Source organism: Gigantopelta aegis, chromosome 8, assembly GCF_016097555.1.
Source record: "Gigantopelta aegis isolate Gae_Host chromosome 8, Gae_host_genome, whole genome shotgun sequence".
Lineage (NCBI taxonomy): Eukaryota > Metazoa > Mollusca > Gastropoda > Neomphalida > Peltospiridae > Gigantopelta > Gigantopelta aegis.
The window spans coordinates 47,892,864-47,913,144 of record NC_054706.1 but is presented as its reverse complement, the minus strand read 5'-3'; the positions used below and the strand labels follow the sequence as shown (position 1 = coordinate 47,913,144).

The 20,281-nt window shown below is 38.7% G+C and overlaps 2 protein-coding genes across 2 annotated transcripts; one reads left to right on the top strand and one right to left on the bottom strand.

Annotated features, from left to right (window-relative positions):
- Positions 1 to 4,026: 4,026 nt before the first annotated feature.
- LOC121380201 lies at positions 4,027 to 6,701 on the bottom strand. The gene is made up of 5 exons (XM_041509015.1): positions 6,667 to 6,701; positions 5,928 to 6,135; positions 5,143 to 5,281; positions 4,416 to 4,475; positions 4,027 to 4,139 (listed from the first exon to the last, which is right to left on the bottom strand). The coding sequence occupies exons 1-5, from the start codon at positions 6,684 to 6,686 to the stop codon at positions 4,108 to 4,110; spliced, it is 459 nt and encodes a 152-aa protein (XP_041364949.1). The 5' UTR covers positions 6,687 to 6,701; the 3' UTR covers positions 4,027 to 4,107.
- A 5,258-nt stretch (positions 6,702 to 11,959) lies between these two features.
- LOC121380236 (kelch-like protein 24) lies at positions 11,960 to 14,053 on the top strand. Its single transcript, XM_041509064.1, is given in 2 exon segments — positions 11,960 to 12,862; positions 12,865 to 14,053. Coding segments are annotated over 2 exon segments (1,713 nt in total). The 5' UTR covers positions 11,960 to 12,255; the 3' UTR covers positions 13,971 to 14,053.
- The last annotated feature ends 6,228 nt before the right edge of the window (positions 14,054 to 20,281 follow it).

Sequence of the window (20,281 nt, the reverse complement as noted above, 5' to 3'; positions counted from 1 at the left end):
TGAAGGATGAAAATATAATAACTTAGTATCAGTGGAAGATGTCGGTGGAGTGGTGTCGGTGGAGGGGGTCGGTGAAGTGGTGTCGGTGGAGTGTCGGTGTGCTTGAAGGATGAAAATATAATAACTTAGTATCAAGAAAAACTGTTTCATGATGACATTCACATTTGTCCCCCAGAGAAAGAAAAAAGAAAGAAATGTTTTATTTAACGACGCACTCAACATATTTTATTTACGGTTATATGGCGTCATACATATGGTTAAGGACCACACATTGAGAAATCTGCTGTCGCCACTTCATGGGCTACTCTTTTCGATTAACAGCGCAAGGGATCTTTTATATGCACCATCCCACAGACAGGGTAGTACATAACACGGCCTTTGATATACCAATCGTGGTGCATTGGCTGGAACGAGAAATAGCCCAATGGGCGCACCGACAGGGATAGATCCCACACCGATCGCGCATCAAGCGAGTGCTTTACCATTGGGCTACGTCTCGCCCCTAGAGTCCCACAGAGAGTCAGCTCACCACCCTACCTCCTCTTTAATTTTTACCCTTACAGATCTTTCCCTACACAAAAACGTGTATCCCGTTTTGCACGTTCCATCCGTACTCTTGACAGCTTACACGTTTACACGTGCTAGTTTTAATCACTTGATGCATGTACATTGCGACAGTCACTTTCTAACAGGGTGTGTTGGACCATTATGTTTTATGATTAATACTGAAAACGTATTTACACGCACTCTATTTAGAAATCCGTGACAGTGGTTCTCGGGACGATTTTCAAATTGTACACAATCTTACATGCATTCTGGGCCATTGCAATCAACCTTCTTAATAATTTTAAAACAAGATGGTTAAGGAAGGAAATGTCTTATTTAACGACGCACTCAACACATTTAATTTACGGTTATACGGCGTCGGACATATGGTTAAGGACCACACAGATATTGAGAGAGGAAACCCGCTGTCGCCACTTCATGGGCTACTCTTTCCGATTAGCAGCAAGGGATCTTTTATATGCACCATCCCACAGACAGGGTAGTACATACCATTGTCTTTGATATACCAGTCGTGGTGCACTGGTTGGAACGAGAAATAGCCCAATGGGTTCACCGACGGGGATCGATCCCACACCGACCGCGCGAACGCTGTACCACTGGGCTACATCCCACCCCACGTCGAAGGAGACAACGTCATGTTCCATCGTTTCAGGGTGGTATTCATAACACTCCTCCGAATAGTCGGCTACATTTTTCTTAATGCGTTAGGCCATCGGTCTACAGGCTGGTAGATGCTGGGTTCGGATCCCAGTCGAGGCATGGGATTTTTAATTCAGATACCGACTCCAAAACCTGAGTGAGTGCTCCGCAAGGCTCAATGGGTAGGTGTAAACCACTTGCACCGACCAGTGATCCATAACTGGTTCAACAAAGGCCATGGTTTGTGCTATCCTGCCTGTGGGAAGCGCAAATAAAAGATCCCTTGCTGCTAATCGGAAAGAGTAGCCCATGTAGTGGCGACAGCGGGTTTCTATATATCTGTGTGGTCCTTAACCATATGTCTGACGCCATATAACCGTAAATAAAATGTGTTGAGTGCGTCGTTAAATAAAACATTTCTTTCTTTCTTTTTTCTTAATGCAGCAAGAGATCTTCTATATACACTTTCCCACAGACAGGAAAGCACATACCACGGCCTTTGACCAGTTGTAGTGCACTGGTTGGAAGGAGAAAAAAACAATCAGTTAAATTATAGATCCACTGAAGTCGTTCAATCCTGTGACGCAAGCACCCAAGCGAGCGCAGAACCGACCGAGTTAAATCCCAACCCTGAAAGGAAGAAAGGAATGTTGTATTTAACGACGCACTCAACACATTTTATTTACGGTTATATGGCGTCGGACATATGGTTAAGGACCACACAGATGAGAGAGGAAACCAGCTGTCGCCACTAAATGGACTACTCTTTTCGATTAGCAGCAAGGGATCTTTCATATGCACCATCCCACAGACAAGATAGTACATACCACGGTCTTTGTTAAGCCAGTTGTGGCGCACTGGCTGGAACGATACATAGCCCAATGGGAATGATGGGAATCGATCGCGCATCAGGCGAGCTCTGTTTGGGGTTTTTTGGTCATTTTAAAACGAAAACCCCTCCTTCATAATTACAGTTACAGATCTTTCCCTGCACGATAAAGATTAAACAGCCTCCCCTTGGCATATTTATAGTGCTTGCATAGCTCTTTAACTTCTGTATTTTTAAACTGTTTCGGTAATTGCTTCATTCATGTATCTTTCTTGGATACCCAATAGCCAATGTATTTTTGTGCGCTAAAGTCGTTAAACATTCATTCATTCCCTCCGCTTAGTAGGGGCGCAAGTGCTTTCCTGGTCTCCCCTTCACCGCCACCCTCCCACATCTCCTGCAGTACCAACATTTTACCTGCTTCTCTTCACCGCCTCTTAGCATCCGTCACTCGACCACATTGTCGCAATCGATATGTTTTATTGGGGTGCACGGGTCAATCACTCGGGTGGTGTGGGGGCAGTTTCAAGATACTTCATTACTAAAATGTAGACAGAACCCCTACCCCACCTGTTTGTACGGACCTGTAATAAACGCTTTTAAAGAAAAGGTTAGTTTGAACCCTATATTAGGCGATATACTTGAAATTTTAATATACTGCGATATTTATACTTTGCACAGTTATTTACACCGTTTTATGTTGTATTTGTGTTAATCCATTGTTTGACACCCATTAGCCGATGTAGCCCTAGCCCTATGCACAGCTCTTTACACGGTGGGGTCTTGGCCATCGCGACCGAAGTTGCGAGTCGTACTCCCTCAGAAAAATATACCGAGGAAAAAAAATGAATTTGATCGAGCAGGGAGGGGTTTGAACCAAGAAAACATCCTTATCTGCATTCACGTTTTAGGCTCAGTCAGTGGAACCATTGAGTCATTTCTCGTTCCAACCAGTGGACCACGACTAGTATATCAAAGGCTGTGGTGTGCGCTATCCAGTCTCCCCAAGACTAAAATTAACAAATGTTTAAAGAATTCCTAAAAGGTTGGATAAAAAATAGGCTTTAGTAAATATTGTTTTAATGCGAATTTGGCGTTCGCTTCCAACATTATCACAGCCATAAGAGGAAGGAAATGTTTTATTTAAACGACGCACTCAACACATTTTAGTTACGGTTATATGGCGTCAGACATGGTTAAGGACCACACATATATTGAGGAAACCCGCTGTCGCCACTTCATGGTCTCCCCTTTCCGATTAGCAGCAAGGGATCTTTTATATGCACCATCCACAGGATAATACATACCACGGTCTTTTGATATAGCAGTCGTGGTGCACTGGCTGGAACGAAAAATAGCCCAATGGGCCCACCGACGGTGATCGATCCCAGGCTACGTCACGCTCCCGCCATAAGTCCTAAATGTATATCAATTTTAATGCGATACATTAAGTAGCGTGTATGATGCCAGGTTTAAGTAGGCAAGGATCATACTTGACCAATTAAGTTTATGAATACCGAAGAGCGTGACGTAGCCCAGTAGTAACGCGCTCACTTCATTGATAGATTCCCGTCGGTGTCCCATCGAGTAGTTGTTCCAGCCAGTGCTCCACGACTGGTATATCAAAAGGCCGTGGTATTTACCATCCTGTCCGAGGGATGGTGCATTGAAGAAAAAATAAAATAAAAAATGTAGGAGTTTCCTCAGATGACAAGTCATGATTACCCATGCTGGACATCCAATAGCCGATGATTAATAAATCCTCTAGCGATGTCGTTAAACACCAAGGTCTTATACGAACTCCTATGACCAATCGCATCTTCAGAAAGCATTACATCCGAGCAAGCACCCACGACAATACTCATTTACGAATGAAGATTTTCGAAAATTGTACCATGACAGTGCCAAACGACAGATGTTACCAATAGGCCTTCAACCCAGACAAACATCCATTTGCGTTTTAATCTTTAAAAAAAAAAATAACAATGTTATTATTTTCATATTTTATTGAAACCCTTCACCCGCGTACATGACATGCCATAATGACGTCCGGATGGATGCCGCTTCTCAGCCTAATGTCCGTGCTCGGCAATGGCCTCCAGAACTGAAACGAGAAGTACATGGTCAGGGTATGTGGACGGCTTGTATATTTATGATCCCCCCCCCCCCCCCCTACAAATTTGCATAAAATAAGTTTAAATTAATTTTGCAGTTTAGGACACAATAATCGACATTTGTTATAATTGTGGCAGTCTTTATATTCCTTTCTCAGACAGAACACGTACCATGGCCATCGATATATCCGACGGGATCGAGATATATGGGTCGACATTACTGTCAAAACAGCAAATGCAAACTTAATCGTTCAGTGGTTACTCACATTCCTTTTTATTATCGAAGTGGAAAGCTGCCAATTCAGCAAGGTCCAGTTCGCCATCACCTGATCAAAGAATAAATCAGTTAAGAAAAATAACTCATCGTAGAAATAGGGACACCTTAAACCTACTACATTTCATATTCACAAAGTAATCGTGTATTGTATACAGTAACACGTGGCTAAAATTGCTACACGCATTTTCATTCAAAAATATAAATCCCAACACCCCTAAAAATGTAAAGTGAAACCGGAAAACAATTGGGTTTAGTAATTTCAGTTTTCGACAAATGGGTCGAAGCCGACTACCCTAGTTCAGCACAATTTACCATATTTGTGCGTCACCGCACAACAGTAGAAAGTGTAAAAGAAAAAAAAGTGTACGGAGCCATATAAACGTATTGCAACATTCAGTGTCAATGTGAGATGTCTAGGGATGTACGCAATGTAAAGTTAATGATTTTTTTTAAAGTTTAGATCAAATGATGTGTCGTTACCATGCACGCCGTCGTTCAAACATTACATTTAATATTAAAAACTTGCGAAGCTAAAAAATTACCTTTGCTTAAAAATATTTAAATTATGTACGTCTGTGCCAAACATAGTCCTATATAATTTTTAAGAACCATATTGCAATTTCAATTTAAATCTTAACCCGCTAAACAAAATTGAGGCATTGCAATACAAATTTGCTACTTTATGAACCTGTATTTGTTCCGAGGTAAATTCTTACCGTTGGTATCCGCTGTGTGGAATTTACCCAGTAGAATTGGGTTTGACATTTTCAGGCCGGTCACGTGAGCGATCTCGACGAGTTCAATAAAACCATCTCCGTTCAAATCCAGATCATGCATAACCTTGGCGACATCATCCTGGAAATTTTTTATATAATTATAATATAATTAGTACATTTTCTAATTCATCCACTAATGATTTCTACAATGTAGCAAACTTATAAATTTGGTATATTAAGCGTTTTGCTTACCACTAAATATTTGGTATACCGAATAGGTGAAGATTTAGTCAATGTAGTAAGAGGTAGCCCCATCCCTATAATTTTAATCTACAAACCGAGACCAGAAACTATAGAATGAAAATCATAATTTGTACTGCTATAATAGCTAATGATTAAAATAGAACCGATGCTTTCAAGTTATACCTTTTTAAGTGATGCCATGTATTAATGTCTGTTATACCTTTCATTTTATTGGTAGATGTTTTATCAGGTTTTACATCCTAGAACATTTCAAATTTAACAAAATGGTGAATTTATACGAGCAAATTTATATTTTACAAATTTCCTTATGCGATTATATTTAAATAATTGTGCAAAACATACACCATTAATATTTAGCTTATACCAGTTATCAAAATGTCAAAAGATTTTAATATAGTAACCCATGAGGCTAAAGCAGATACTACAATCCTTTGAAATTATACATTCTCACCCTTTAAGGGAAAAGTTACCCATTAATGTGCAACCGATGCCATTTGTTATATGAAATTTTACCAAGTTACCTCATCTGCATCCGGCACGTCGAGTCCCCTCTTCCTCTTGCAGGCCTTACACGCCCAGCTCCTGGCCCACTTGCAGGCCGCCATACAACCCAGCGTGTGGTACGGACTGAAGCGAATTCTGCGTACAGACCGGAAAAACCAGCCATCCACGTGTTCGGGGACGAAGGTCAAGGCCAACAGAACCACCAGGAAATAAGCAGTCTTCATTCTGTAAGCCGAACGAAAAGAGAAAAAAACATTCAAATATCGAACCCTACCCCCTTTATTTTTAAAGTACAAGAGTTCATGCTGCTCTTGAATTTTGATTTAAAGGTATGTAACTGGAGTATCAACAAATCACTAGCCAAACTAGGCACGTGTGTACGTTGGTTTCGGGGTCAAAAGTACTCACTGCTGAAATTTTGAAAACCTTTTCCCCTGCGAGCATTCCTAAACATCTAAAATGTCGTGCACACTCGCCTTCTTAGGGAGATGAAAATATAGTATGCGGATACATTTTAATATTCTAGTTGATTTAAATACATTTTAATATTCTAGTTGATGAAAATATAGTATGCGGATACATTTTAATATTCTAGTTGATTTAAATACATTTTAATATTCTAGTTGATGAAAATATAGTATGCGGATACATTTTAATATTCTAGTTGATGAAAATATAGTATGCAGATACATTTTAATATTCTAGTTGATTAAATATAAAGATTCAATATCAAAATTCATAGATGTACATGCTTACATTTTATATTGGGGCACCATACGGTCTACGAGTGGTGTTGTGGGGGCAAAGTGGTATGGCGAGGGAACATGGCACACCTGTGGCAACGCCAAAACTAACCAATACCAAACCACCAGCCCAACACAGCAAAGCACAAGAGTCATAAGGGCGAGCGTGCAGGCGAATGGCTTGAATTTAAAAAAATAAAAAAAAATAAAAAAATATTCCTATACATTTTTAATACTTTTCACAATTTTTATTATAAAAAAAAAAAAAAGACAATTTTTTTTTAATTAATTAATTAAAAATGTAATAAATAAAAGCCACTTACTTGAACGATAATTTTACAACACAGAGAAAGCTGAAACACGATGAAATGATCAAACAGCTAGATTTTGGTTATTTATCTCTGTGAACAAGTCACGTGATCAAACGTGTATCCCGTTTTGCACGTTCCATCTGTACTCTTGACAGCTGACACATTTACACGTGCGTACTGCTTTAATCACTTGATGCATGTACATTGCGACAGTCACTACCTAACAGGTTGTGTTGGATCATTATGTTTTATGATTAATACTGATAACATATTTACACGCACTATACTTAGAAATCCGGGACAGTGGTTCTCAGGACGATTTTCCAATTGTACACAATCTTACATGCATTCTGGGCCATTTCAATCAGCCTTTTTACTCATTTTAAAACAGGATGGTTTGAAGTTAAATTTGTTTTGTTTAACGACACCACTAGAGCACTGATTAATTAATCATTAGCTATTTGATGTTATACATTTGGTAATTATGATTCGTAGTCATCAGAGGAAACCCGCTATATTTTACCATTAGCTGCAAGGGAGCTTTTATATGCACTTTTCCACAGACAGGAAAGCACCAGTTGTGGTGCACTGGTTGGAACGAGAAAAAACACACAATCAGTTGGTTTGATCCTGTGACGCAAGCACCTCAGGCGAGTGCTCAACCGACTGAGCTATATCGCGCCCCAAAACAGGATGGGTAAAAGTCGAAGGCGACATGTCCCAACTTTTCTTTGGCGGTGGATGGGGGGGGGGGGGGGAGTGGTGGTGGTGGAGGATTAAAATACAATATTTCAGGGTGCCATTCTCAACACTCCCCCGAATAGTCACCTCAACACTCCCCCGAATAGTCACCTCAACACTCCCCCGAATAGTCACCTCAACACTCCACCTCTTCCCTTTCGTTATCACCTTTCCACATCTTTCACCGAAACGAAAAACATTGACTTTTCTAGGGGTGGAATATAGCTTGGTGGTAAAGCGCTTTCCTGACACCCCCACCATCACTCCCCCCCCCCCCCCCCCCCCCCCCCCCCGGATTCAAAAATATGAGTAATAATAAATCTTAAGGCAGAGATTGCATTTCAGGACATCTAGTTTTCTAGCATACCCCTCACCCAGGAATCCCTTAAAAACTTGTTTTGCGCCTTAGATCTCAGTCAGCCCCCTCCTCTATATTTACTTGTTTTCGCCGAGCTCCATACACCCCCCTCCCCCCTTTGCCACCACCCTTCCATATCATCGTCTCCATTCTAACATTTTAAATGTGTACCTGCTTCCATCTACGTCCACTCATTCACCCCACATCTTTCCCTCTTCATCTTGTGACCATACTGTTCTAGCAAAAAGGACGTACAGTGGTTCAAACGCTCGCTTGATGCGCGGTCGGTCTGGGATCGATCCCCGTCGGTGGGGTCATTTGGGTTATTTCTCGTTCCAGCCAGTGCACCACGACTGGCATATAAAATTTGAAGTTTGTTTTGTTTAACGATACCAATAGAGCACATTGATTTATTAACCATTGACTATTGGATATCAAACATTTGGCAATTTTGACATATAGTTTTAGAGAGAAAACCGGGTACATTTTTCCATTGGTAGCAAGGGATCCTTTGTATACACAATCCCAGACAGGATAGCACATACCATGACCTTTGATGTACTAATCGCGGTGCATCGTATGGAACGAGAAATAGCTTAATGGGCCCACCGATGGGAATCGATCCCTGACCGATCGTGCATCAAGCGATCACTTTACCACTTAGCTGGGCTACGTCTCGCTTTCCAAGGCCGTGGTATGTGCTATCCTGCCCCCCCCCCCCACACACACACACACACATACACACAGTAGCGGCTGTGACCCACTCACTGAAGATTGAGCACCCACAACTTCAGATACGTTAGCTCGTGTAACGTCTAGCCGTCCCCTTTATTTATAGGGGCGAGACGTAGCCCAGTGGTAAAGCGCTCGCTTGATCCCCGTTAGTGGGCCCATTGGGTTATTTCTCGCTCCAGCCAGTGCACCACGACTGGTACATCAAAGGTCGTGGTATGTGATATCCTGTCATATAAGAGATCCCTTACTGCTAATCGAAAAGAGTAGCCCATAAAGTGGCGACAGCGGGTTCCATCCCTCAATATCTGTGTGGTCCTTATCCATATGTCTGACGCCATATAACCGTAAATAAAATGTGTTGAGTGCGTCGTTAAATAAACCATTTTCTTCGTTCCTTACTTTATTTATATATAGTATTTTAGGGGAGACAATATATCAACAAGGGGCGGGTTAGAGGTGACTCGAGCTACATATAATTATTGTATGCTTGTCACTTGTGTGTGCGTGCGTGCGTGCGTGTGTGTGTGTGGGGGGGGGGGGGGGGGACGAATTTACATGGCATGTTTATGTTTTACACTGGTGCGTTTTAGAAAGAAAAAAAACAGGCTTCGGTAATTCGGCTCTAAATGTTTTGGACATCATGTAGAGGGGTCACAGCCCCGCCCTGGTTCCAAAGGACCTGTATTTGTTGAAATAAATGGCTACATGACACTGGTCACTTTGAACCCTATATTCAATTCGCCGACTAATCTGGGTGAATAATGCGGCAAGTTATTAGAGGTGGACGTTTCAGCTAATTTGACTCTCTATATACATAATATACCGCGTGGTGTCAGTTTGTAATTTTATTGTTATTAGAGGTGGACGTTTCAGCTAATTTGACTCTCTATATACATAATATACCGCGTGGTGTCAGTTTGTAATTTTATTGTTATTAGAGGTGGACGTTTCAGCTAATTTGACTCTCTATATACATAACATACCGCGTGGTGTCAGTGTGTAATTTTATTGTTACTAGATTACAGCTTATCCAGGAATATTTTCGCTTTAATGGCTATTAACCCTAGCTTTTGCAGGATTACGATTAGCTTTGCTGTGTACATTTTCTCCCTGGAGATAAGCCGTTTCCTCTGTGATAGAGAAAAAAAACGTATTTACTGGTATAGTACGGACCCGGCTAACTACCAGTATGTCGTACCCATTAAAAGGCTGTCGACCAAGGTAGGTTAATTAAATTGTTTTAAATATGTAAACATATAGATCTACAAGAGTATGGAATACCATTTTATTAGGGTGGAGGAAGGGTTCTAAGTAATTGTTAATAGTAAAATTCAGCTTTGATCCTTAACAAATGCAGTCTATTTCCAACAAATATAATCTTTTCCCTAGAACATTTTCAGTTTCATATCTAGAACACCTTGGCCCTCCCACCCACCCCCCCCACCCCACCCCACCCCCACCCCCACCCCATTTGTCTTATACGCTTATTTAATGGAGGATCTAATAGTTATTTTAGGGCGTATATGGAGGCATGTGCAATATAACACCCTCCAGTTAAAGGGATATTCCTGAGTTTGATGCAATTTGTTAAGTTGATATCGACTAACATAGACTTTTTAACGATTGTAATTACATATCAAATTTATTTTCCTGCATAACATATTAGTGGCTGTATATTAAACGTGTTTCTGGTCGTTATAATATTTGTACTTGCGTAAATTTCATTTTATTTCCTAAAATATTTCTTTCGTGAAGACAAATTCAAGTTTGGGCTTCTTACAAATATTAAGACGACCAGAAAGACATAGAATATACCGACACTGATATTCTAAACAAGAAAATATGTTTAATATGTAAGTTTAATCGTAGAAATATTTTATTAGTCGGAAACATTTTACAATGCAGCAAACTCGGGAATGTTCCTTTAAATAGTAGGTCGTATCAACTTTAAAAGTTGTTGACCGAGTTGGATTCTTTTTAAAAGCGCATGTTGGTTTAAAACTGTTTATGGCTGGTGTTAAAGCTAAATAAGCAAACTTTATAGTTGCAATATGACATAGAAAAAAGTTTGTTTTGTTTAACGACACCATTAGAGCATACTGATTTATTAATTATCGGCTATTGGGTGTCAAACATTTGGTAAATTTGACATACAGTCTAAAAAAGGAGACCCATTACATTTTTTCCATTAATAGCAAGGGATCCTTTATATACACCATCCCATAGACAGGAGAGCACATACCACGGCATTTGATATAACAGTCGTGGTGCGCTGGCTGGAGCGAGAAATAGTCTAATGGGCCTACCGACCGGGATTGATCCCAGACTGACCACGCATCAAGCGAGCACTTTACCACTTATAAGCATCGGGGCGGGACGTATTTAAAGCTCTCGCTTGATGCGCGGTCGGTCTATGATCGATCCTCGTCGGTGGCCCATTTGGGCTTTTTGTCATTCCTGCCAGTGCACCACGACTGGTATATCAACCCTGTCCGTGGGATGGTGCATACAAAATATCACTTATTATGGAAATATGTACATGTAGTAGGTTTCCTTTCAAAGTCTAAATATCAGAATTACCAAATGTTTCACATCCAACAGCCAATGATAAATAAATGTGTTCTAGCGGTGTCGTTAAACAAAACAAACTAACTTTGTAAAATTTTATTACAAGAATAATGTTACATATGTAATTTTGGTTTCATTTACAAAACTTTCTATTGTTTAAAATTTACAGTATGTAAAGAATATGCACTTGAAATCTAGTGAAATCAACCGACTCGGGTCATACAGTTCACGTGACATGTCACTTTGCTTTACATGGTCACCATAAATGCATTCAAAATGTGTTGCATCTACTAGCATTTTATTTGCAGAATGAAGAAAATTTAACCTCTGGACATTTAGTTTTCAAAAATAAAATTCCGGGGAAGTATTATATTATGTTCCAAAATTCATTGGAGTAATCAAGATTTTATATTGGGAGAACCGACATTCGGGGTAGGGGAGGGGGCTAAACACACTCAAAATGTTAACAAATGTGTACTAGTATTACATTTGTGAGTACATATATTAAATATTTATTTTTGCACACATGGAAACATGTACATTTGACTTTTGATTAATTTCTAATATTAGTTCGGACTGTATAAAGGGCCATTCACAATTTTGATCAACATGTTACGAGCACACAAACCTTAAGTTGAGCTTCATCTTTTTACTTCTTCTTCTTCATCTTTTTTTCTTCTTTTCTTTTCTTTTTTAACAATATAATCTCGGTTTTTTAGACGGGGCAAGAGGGTGGGAAAATGAGTACTTTTAGTATTTGCTTGTGAAAATGTTGACAGATTTTGTGAACGATTCTTAATTTTTTTTTTTTTTATTTTGTAGGAGAGTTCTCGGTCCACCAAGGGATGTGTTGTCTGCGGCAGACGACCAGACGGACATCACCCAGGCCATGCATTTGGCGGATCTGGCCTGCAGTCTCGTCGACCTGTGGAAGCGCCATCTGTACACGGACCTCATGCTCATCGTGGAAGGGAAGGTCCTCAGGTGTCACCGCGTCGTCCTGGCTGCGGCATCGCCTTACTTCCATTCCAGACTCTTCAACGGTAAACGGGAATCCACGGTGGACAAGCTATTCGTTCACAACGTCAGTAAACCCGTTCTCGCCAATGTCCTCAAGTTCATCTACTGCGGGAACTGCGAACTCACCGAAAGGAACGCGCAGCACTTGTTGAGAGTGTCGCACTTGTACGGAATCAAAGGCTTGAGAAAGAAGTGCGACAGCTTCCTGTCGCAACACGTCACGGTTGCCAACGCGATTCAGCTGTTCAAGATGGCGAAGTACACGAAATCGTCCAGTTTAGAGAAGGCCACGCGAAAGGTACTTTTGAAAAACTTCGTTTGTTTTGCCTCCAGCAAGAAATTCCAATCTCTCTCACTGTCTGATCTTATTTCACTTGTCAAAGACGAAGACTTAGTTGTGCCCAGAGAAGATGTGTTACTCGACGCTGTGATGTTCTGGGCCAAAGGTGACGCGGCAAATCGACAGGAGAATCTTGCCTACTCTTGAAACACATTCGTCTGCCACAGGTGAACCGAGAACATCTCAGTCATATTTTAGACAGTAATAAGATGCTCCAGGAAAATGAAGAATGTTTTAGTATGATACAGGAAGCGCAATCTATCCAATCGGACCCTCGGAGACAGCAAGAGATAGCACTGCCGCAGCTGGATCACAGACATGAACTAAACATGGACGAGTGCATAGTCATTATTGGCGGCGCGATGTCGGGAGACTCAAAATTTAAGTGTAACCAGTCTGTGGCCTGTTTGAATTTGATTTTGAAAAGGTGGTTTCCCTTGGCTCCACTTCCGTTTGGATTCGATTCGGGAACAGCATCCTGTATCTGCGGAAACGATATCTATGTTTGTGGCGGAGGGGACACGAGGCAGGGGCTGGTTTTGTACAAAAGTGACGAAAATGACTGGCACATCTGTGCGCCGATGTCGGTTGGTCGTCGCGGCCACGCGCTTGTTCCGATTGGCTGGAAGCTCTACGTTCTCGGCGGAGCTGTCGGCCATTCCCCGCAGGGTCGTCTGCTTGTGACATCATCGGTGGAAGAATACAACATGGACACGAACGAGTGGTCAAACAGTGGGGAGATCGCCGAGGCCGTGTGGGGGATGTCTACAGCGGTGTGTCAGGGCAAGGTGTACCTGTTCGGCGGTTACATAGATCGAGAGAACCCGACAGTCACCGTGCAAGCCTACGACCCAAAGTCTCAGACGTCGTGTATAGTGAGTACTCTCCCTTTTCCATGCGGCCTGTCGAGACCTGTCGTGGGCGACGATGAGATTCACCTGATCTGCCCGACCGGAGAGATTCTTCATTCCACAGACTGTTTCACCTTCAAGCAGATTGCCACTCTGCCTCACTTCACCAGAGCTCTGTTTGGGGTTGCCGTCTGCAAGGACGAGGTACTCCTCCTGGGAGGCAAGTACGGAAACGACGTCTTCGACGACATCATGGTGTTGGATCTGAAGACGTTGTCGGTCAGCAGTATGAGTGAGAAACTACACCGGCCAGTGTGGGGGTTTGCCTGTAACAAGACGGTCTTGCCGAGAAGACACATGTGTTTGGCAACATTTCAAGAGTACAAGGAATAGTTAGGGCCAGGCATGTACGTACGCAGCTAGGAGTATTTGTTGTCCATTAGGAGTGTGTGCGGGAGATTGTACACGGGAGGGGAGGGCTAGAGTGTGGGGAGCAGAGTTCTTAGTGGAGTCGAATCATGTTGCCTTGGAAAATACATTAAACTTTTTTTTTCCTTGGAGCAGGAAGGGGTTTCGACACGCTCCCACCCACCCACTCTGCACACACTCCTAGAATATTACATTGGATTTCACTTCAGCAACATGTATATATGTAATATATTTTCTAATAAACATATCTGAAATAAGTAAATCTGAAATATGTTTTATGTTAGACATGTGCACGTTTTGGTAACCTTCTATAATCGCTCCTAAAAGCAGGGGCGTCAGAAAGGGGCGGCAAGGGGGAACCTTTCTCCAACCGCTGGATCTAGGCCTGAATTTTTGTTGTTTATTAGCCAGTCGACATGTAAGTTAGCTTTAAATATTTAAAATATTGACATTGACCAACATTGTAATGATGAATTTTACTTGTAGAAAGCAGAAAATTGCATTTTAGAACAAGTCAAACCATAGTTCATTTAAACGTTTTAATACAAAATCTTACATTGCAATTCGGTTGTGTTACTAATATTCATATTTGCGATTGTATTTATAATGAATTAGGTAAGTGGTAAAGCGCCCGATTGATGCGCTGTGGGTCTTGGATAGATCCCCGTCGGTGGGCCCATTGGGCTATTTCTCGTTCCAGCCAGTGCACCACGACTGGTATATCAAAGGCCGTGGTATGTGCTATCCTGTCTGTGGGATGGTGCATATAAAAGAACCCTTGCTGCTAACTGAAAATAGTAGCCCATGAAGTTGCGACAACGGGGTTCCTCTCTCAATATCTGTGTGGTCCTAACCCTATGTCCGACGCAATATAACTGTAAATAAAATGTGTTGAGTGCGTCGTTAAATAAAACATTTCCTTCATTTTTTAAAAATCGGGCGCTTTGTGTCCTCGGTCTCAATCAATCAGCACACCCTCCAAATCTTAGCTTACTTTTACTGTGTGACAATGCCTATAGTATATTATATCATTATGCGCAAACATGTTTTTCTCCACCTCACCACCGAAAGATTTTCTTCGAACGCCTATGATTAAAGGTGTTTCTTACGCACCCGTTGGTAAGAACATCATTCATTATTTTTTATAACACATAAGCGTGTGATAGCAATTTAAAGACATTTGACTGGCTGTTCATAAGGTCACCAATGCTATACCATCCAATGAAAACAAAAGCATGATCGAAATGGAGCACTCGGTGCCGTACAAGTTAACCTGAAATTGACTTGTCTGTAACGCTTAATTTGCTACAAGTTCTAGGGCCGTAAATAGGTCTTGATTGGAAAAGGCGTTTAAATTTATTTTAAAACTGTTTTTGACAATATGTAAGAAATAGAATACTACATGTACGTTCGTGTCCGGTAGATACCATTTATCTTACAACTCGTTTAAAAATGTATCCAACTCGCTTAAGCTATTTAGATACGTTTTCAAACTCGTTGCAAGATAAATGTTCTCTGACGGCCACTCAGTCTTCTCTATATATCACAAAAGTTGATTTGGTAAGGAATATATATATATATATATATATATATATATATATATATATATATATATATATATATATATATATATATATATATTTAATTTAATTAATTTATTTGAAAATCGTACACTAACTTCAGTTTGTAAACTTCTGAAAATGTTGATAATTGTGACCATCCTTTAAAGACACCCTCGAGTATCTGTTACTAATTTGGGGTGGGATCTCGCTCAATCGGTAGAGTGCTCAGCTGGTGCTTGCGTCGTAGGATTGAACCACCTCACTGGAGCTATTCTCCGATTGCATTCCCCCTCCCAATTCCAACCAGTGCCACACGACTGGTATACCAAAGGCTATGGTATGTGCTGTCCTGTTACAAATTATATTTTAATTAAATAAAATGAGTACTTAACTTTTTGTGTATGTGTATACTGATAAATAACCAATTCAAACACATGCAAAGAAAGAAAGAAATGTTTTATTTAACGAACCACTCAACGCATTTAATTTACGGTTATATGGTGTCAGACATATGGTTACGGACCACACAGATTTTGAGAGGAAACCCGCTGTCACCACTTCATGGGCTACTCTTTCCGATTAGCAGCAAGGGATCTTTTATTTGCACTTCGCACAGGCAGGATAGCACAAACAATGACCTTTGTTGAACCAGTTATGGATCACTGGTCGGTGCAAGTGGTTTACACCTACCCATTGAGCCTTGTGGAGTCAAACACATGCAAGCACACACACACACACACACACACACACACGCACACGGACACACACACACAAACACGCACACGGACACACACACACTGCAACAGTTATCTCCCAACTCCTACATTTCGGGCAGATGATCTTGCGTATAGTTTATCTAAATGGTAGATATTAAATTTGTGAAGAATGTAAATTTTATTTAATATGTACATTATTAATTGAAGAAGTGTGTTTTGTTTAACGAAACCACTAGAGCACATTGATTTATTAATTATCAGCTATTGGATATCAAACATTTGGTAATTTTGACATATAGTCCCAGAGGAAACCTGCTACATTTTTCCATTAGTAGCAAGGATCTTTTATATGTACCATCCCACAGAGGGTAGCACATACCATGGCCTTTGATATACCAGTTGTCGTGCACTGGTTGGAACAAGAAATAGCCCAATTTCTGCACACATGGAAAGCCAATGAGCCCATTAACAGGGATCGATCCCAAACTGACCGCACATCAAGTGAGAGCTTTACCACTGGGCTTACGTCCTGCTCCTATTATTAATTGAATGAGTAGAATCAAACACATTTAAATCATTATATCGTCTCCTCAGAACCCTTTGTTAAGACTAGTACAAATTAAATCAAATAAAATTGTGATTTAATGTTATTAAATTTCAACCCATTCATATGTCATAAATTGGTACCACAAACTGAGTATGCATTTCAATAACAAACAAAAAAACACAAAAACTGAAAGAAGTTGTTTATGCCATAATTGTTTTCCACATGGTTGGAAATAATGATCTTACGATTATATGTGTCACAAAATTTGAATGTGCTCTTTCAACAAATCAAATTGGTTAACAAAAAGCAGACTGATATGATTGTAAAATCATGACTACTATTGTTACATGTATCAATAAAAACGCTTAAGAAATATGTTTCCAATCAGTGATATAAATGTGAATAAAAATCAATATTATTCCATTTCACTATAACTATAAAAAAATATATTCAAAATTGTTTTATAAAGTATTTCACTGGTGTATTGTTTAAACATAATACAGTAAAACCGTTCTAACCTGGACCCTGTTTAAACTAGACCCTGATTAAACCAGACTGTTTAAACCAGACCCTGATTAAACCAGAATCCTCTCAAAATCAGCCGAGTTTTATTGCCCCAAATTTTCTAAATTCTAAAACGTGACCCTCTTAATGACTGGATCCCGTCTAAATCAGATAAATATTTGGTCCTTGATGTGATCCAAGTTAAACAGATTTCACTGGATAATGAATGTCTCAGAATGATAACAATTCAGTTCATTGTTAATAATATTTTCAGAACTTTATTGAATGAATTATTAAATCTTTAATGACACTCAGCATGAAAATGCATCAGCTATTTGGGTGTAATAACAAAGGTAGGTACAGTCAAACCTGCTCTAGAGGCCACCTGTGTTAAGAGGCCTCATTTTTATTCTCCCAAATCATCTAATATAGTATTAATTGACCTGTGTTAAGCATCCACCTTCTTGAATGGTCATGTTTTTATACTTATTTTGGAGGCTGCTTAATACAGGTTATACAGCTAAGCTTTGGAATTTTAGAAAATTCAACAAGTGGTCAATGATTAAATTATCATCCATGTTTTGAACTTAATTAAAAAAGAGGGCTTAAGACAGGGAATCATTTTAGGTGCCTTTTTGTTACTTTAATTTATATTGCATTTTGGTTTTGTAATAACCAAAAAGAATTATCCTTTTTTCAATGCTTCAGTACCCTGAGTAATTAGGGGAATGGGGCTTGGTTCATCCTATCTTTATTTTTCTCCTGTTACATACAAAATACAAATTTATTAAATGTATTTTCCCCACCCTAATAAAAAAAAAAACAACACTAAAAGTTTAGATACCACATGTGCATGTACGTACAATGTATATTACGAGATGCAATGTATAAATAACAAAGTGCTGACTTGAAATTGCACGGTTAACCCAAAACAATGGTGGAACATGTAGGTATGGAATGAAAATATATATATATATATATGAAATATATAAAAATAATGAAGACTAGTTGTATGATAAAAATAACACATTTGTGACCAAACAACACGTACGTTTAGAAGAAAAATGCATTAATTAATGAAGTGCTCCTTTTTAATCTATTAATATCATTTCAAACATTAGTAAGATATATCAAATACAACTTATGCGTCAAATATTTGTCATATTCAACTGGTGCAAGCAAATTCATACGAATTAAACATTCAACAAAACAGAATTCTTTTCCAGCATTCATAACAATACATTGTAAACATTGTGTAAACACAGTTATACTGACATTCTCTAAAGATGAACAAATAAATTATGTTCAAACAGGAATTATATAACCACTGTCCTAACCACTGGGCTATGCTGTGAATATTGGAGGTTTTATGTCTAATATATTAAATTTCTAAGATAATTCAAGTACTGTCAAGTATTATTAAGTCATGCATCACTTGTTGGAATGACAGAACAATGATAGAAATATCAAATTGTGGCTACATATTGTAGTTTTTATACTAATAAATTATATTTTAACAATAAAACAGCAATGATGGAAAAAAATAAAATAAAATTTATATTTATGAACAAGTACATGTTTACATACATGAATTTTGTTTATTTAAATTTTAAAACTATTAAATGCTGGATAAAAGAGCATGGAACTATGGACTACCTTCAGGTATAATTATTGTTTAAATTTATATTTGATTGCTTTGGGGACTTGTTTACGGGGTTTTTCGCTGGCTTTTTTCAGGTTTGCTTTATTTTTTAAGAAAGAATAACATAACATTTATTTTTAATTTGTTTTCACATCTGTAATAATTACAAGGCTCAACATTAAATAAAATCTTGATTTAATTTATTTACAGGCATGGAAAAAGGTTCTGTATAAATAGACATGGTTATATAATTAATACCAACAAATTGTATTGCACAGAATATATACTATACATAACATAACAATTCACACACTGATCAGACTCGTAAAATTAAGAACAGGTTTTAAAACAACTGTTTGTGTGTTGAAAATAACACAATAAAATATAGAGAATTAATATAAAGTAAATTACTTTTCTAATATTTCTTGTTTCTTTATTGAAAGCCAAAACAGAAAAATATATTTAGTAAGTCAAACAGTAACTTCTACTTAATTAAATACATATTTTTTTAAATCATCATAAAATGTAGTCACTTTTACACAAACTTTGAACATCAATAATGTTTTATTCAAGATATTAATTGACTAATGTGCAATCACAATTTCTATTTCAGAATTTAAAAACACAAATCAAATTTAATTCTAATTGTCATTACATAACATATATACAACATACTATAGTTACATATACTAGCTGTAGACCACTACATGATAAGTTCATTAGATAATAACGAATGAAGCCATTTATATTGCAAATAAGAATTACACAGCATTAAATGTCTCGCCTACATGCACTGATTCAGTGAATAAACAAATAATCTGTCATGTAACACTCAGGATTATGTTAATAAAAAAACTATAAAAAAATATATATATACAGTGAAACCTCTCAAGAAAGGACCCTCTGTAAACCGGAATTCCCTCAAAACAAGATGTTTTACAGAGTCCCTTTTTAAAAACCTAGACAGAACTTACATGTAACCTCTATAAACTGAATCCCTCTTATAACTGGACATCTGTCTTGGTCCCAAGGATGTCCGGTTTAGAGGGGTCTCACCATATGTATGTATGTATGTATGTATGTATGTATATATATATATATATATATATATATATATATATATATATATATATATACATATATATATATATATATATATATATATATATATATATATATATATATATATATATATATACACACACACACATACACACAATGAAACTCCTGTAAACCAGACACCCTCGAGACCAATTAAAAAGTCCGGTTTTAAGAGGTATCTGGTTTAGAGAGGTTCTCTTCTG

What these genes read in the sequence shown, in the direction of transcription:
- LOC121380201 (XM_041509015.1), bottom strand. Translation starts at nt 6,686, where the DNA reads ATGGTGCCCCAATATAAAAT. An exon ending in ATGGTGCCCCAATATAAAAT is followed by an intron (nt 6,136 to 6,666) that starts GTAAGCATGTAC and finishes TTCGGCTTACAG; the next exon opens with AATGAAGACTGCTTATTTCC. An exon ending in CCACACAGCGGATACCAACG is followed by an intron (nt 4,476 to 5,142) that starts GTAAGAATTTAC and finishes TTCTTTGATCAG; the next exon opens with GTGATGGCGAACTGGACCTT.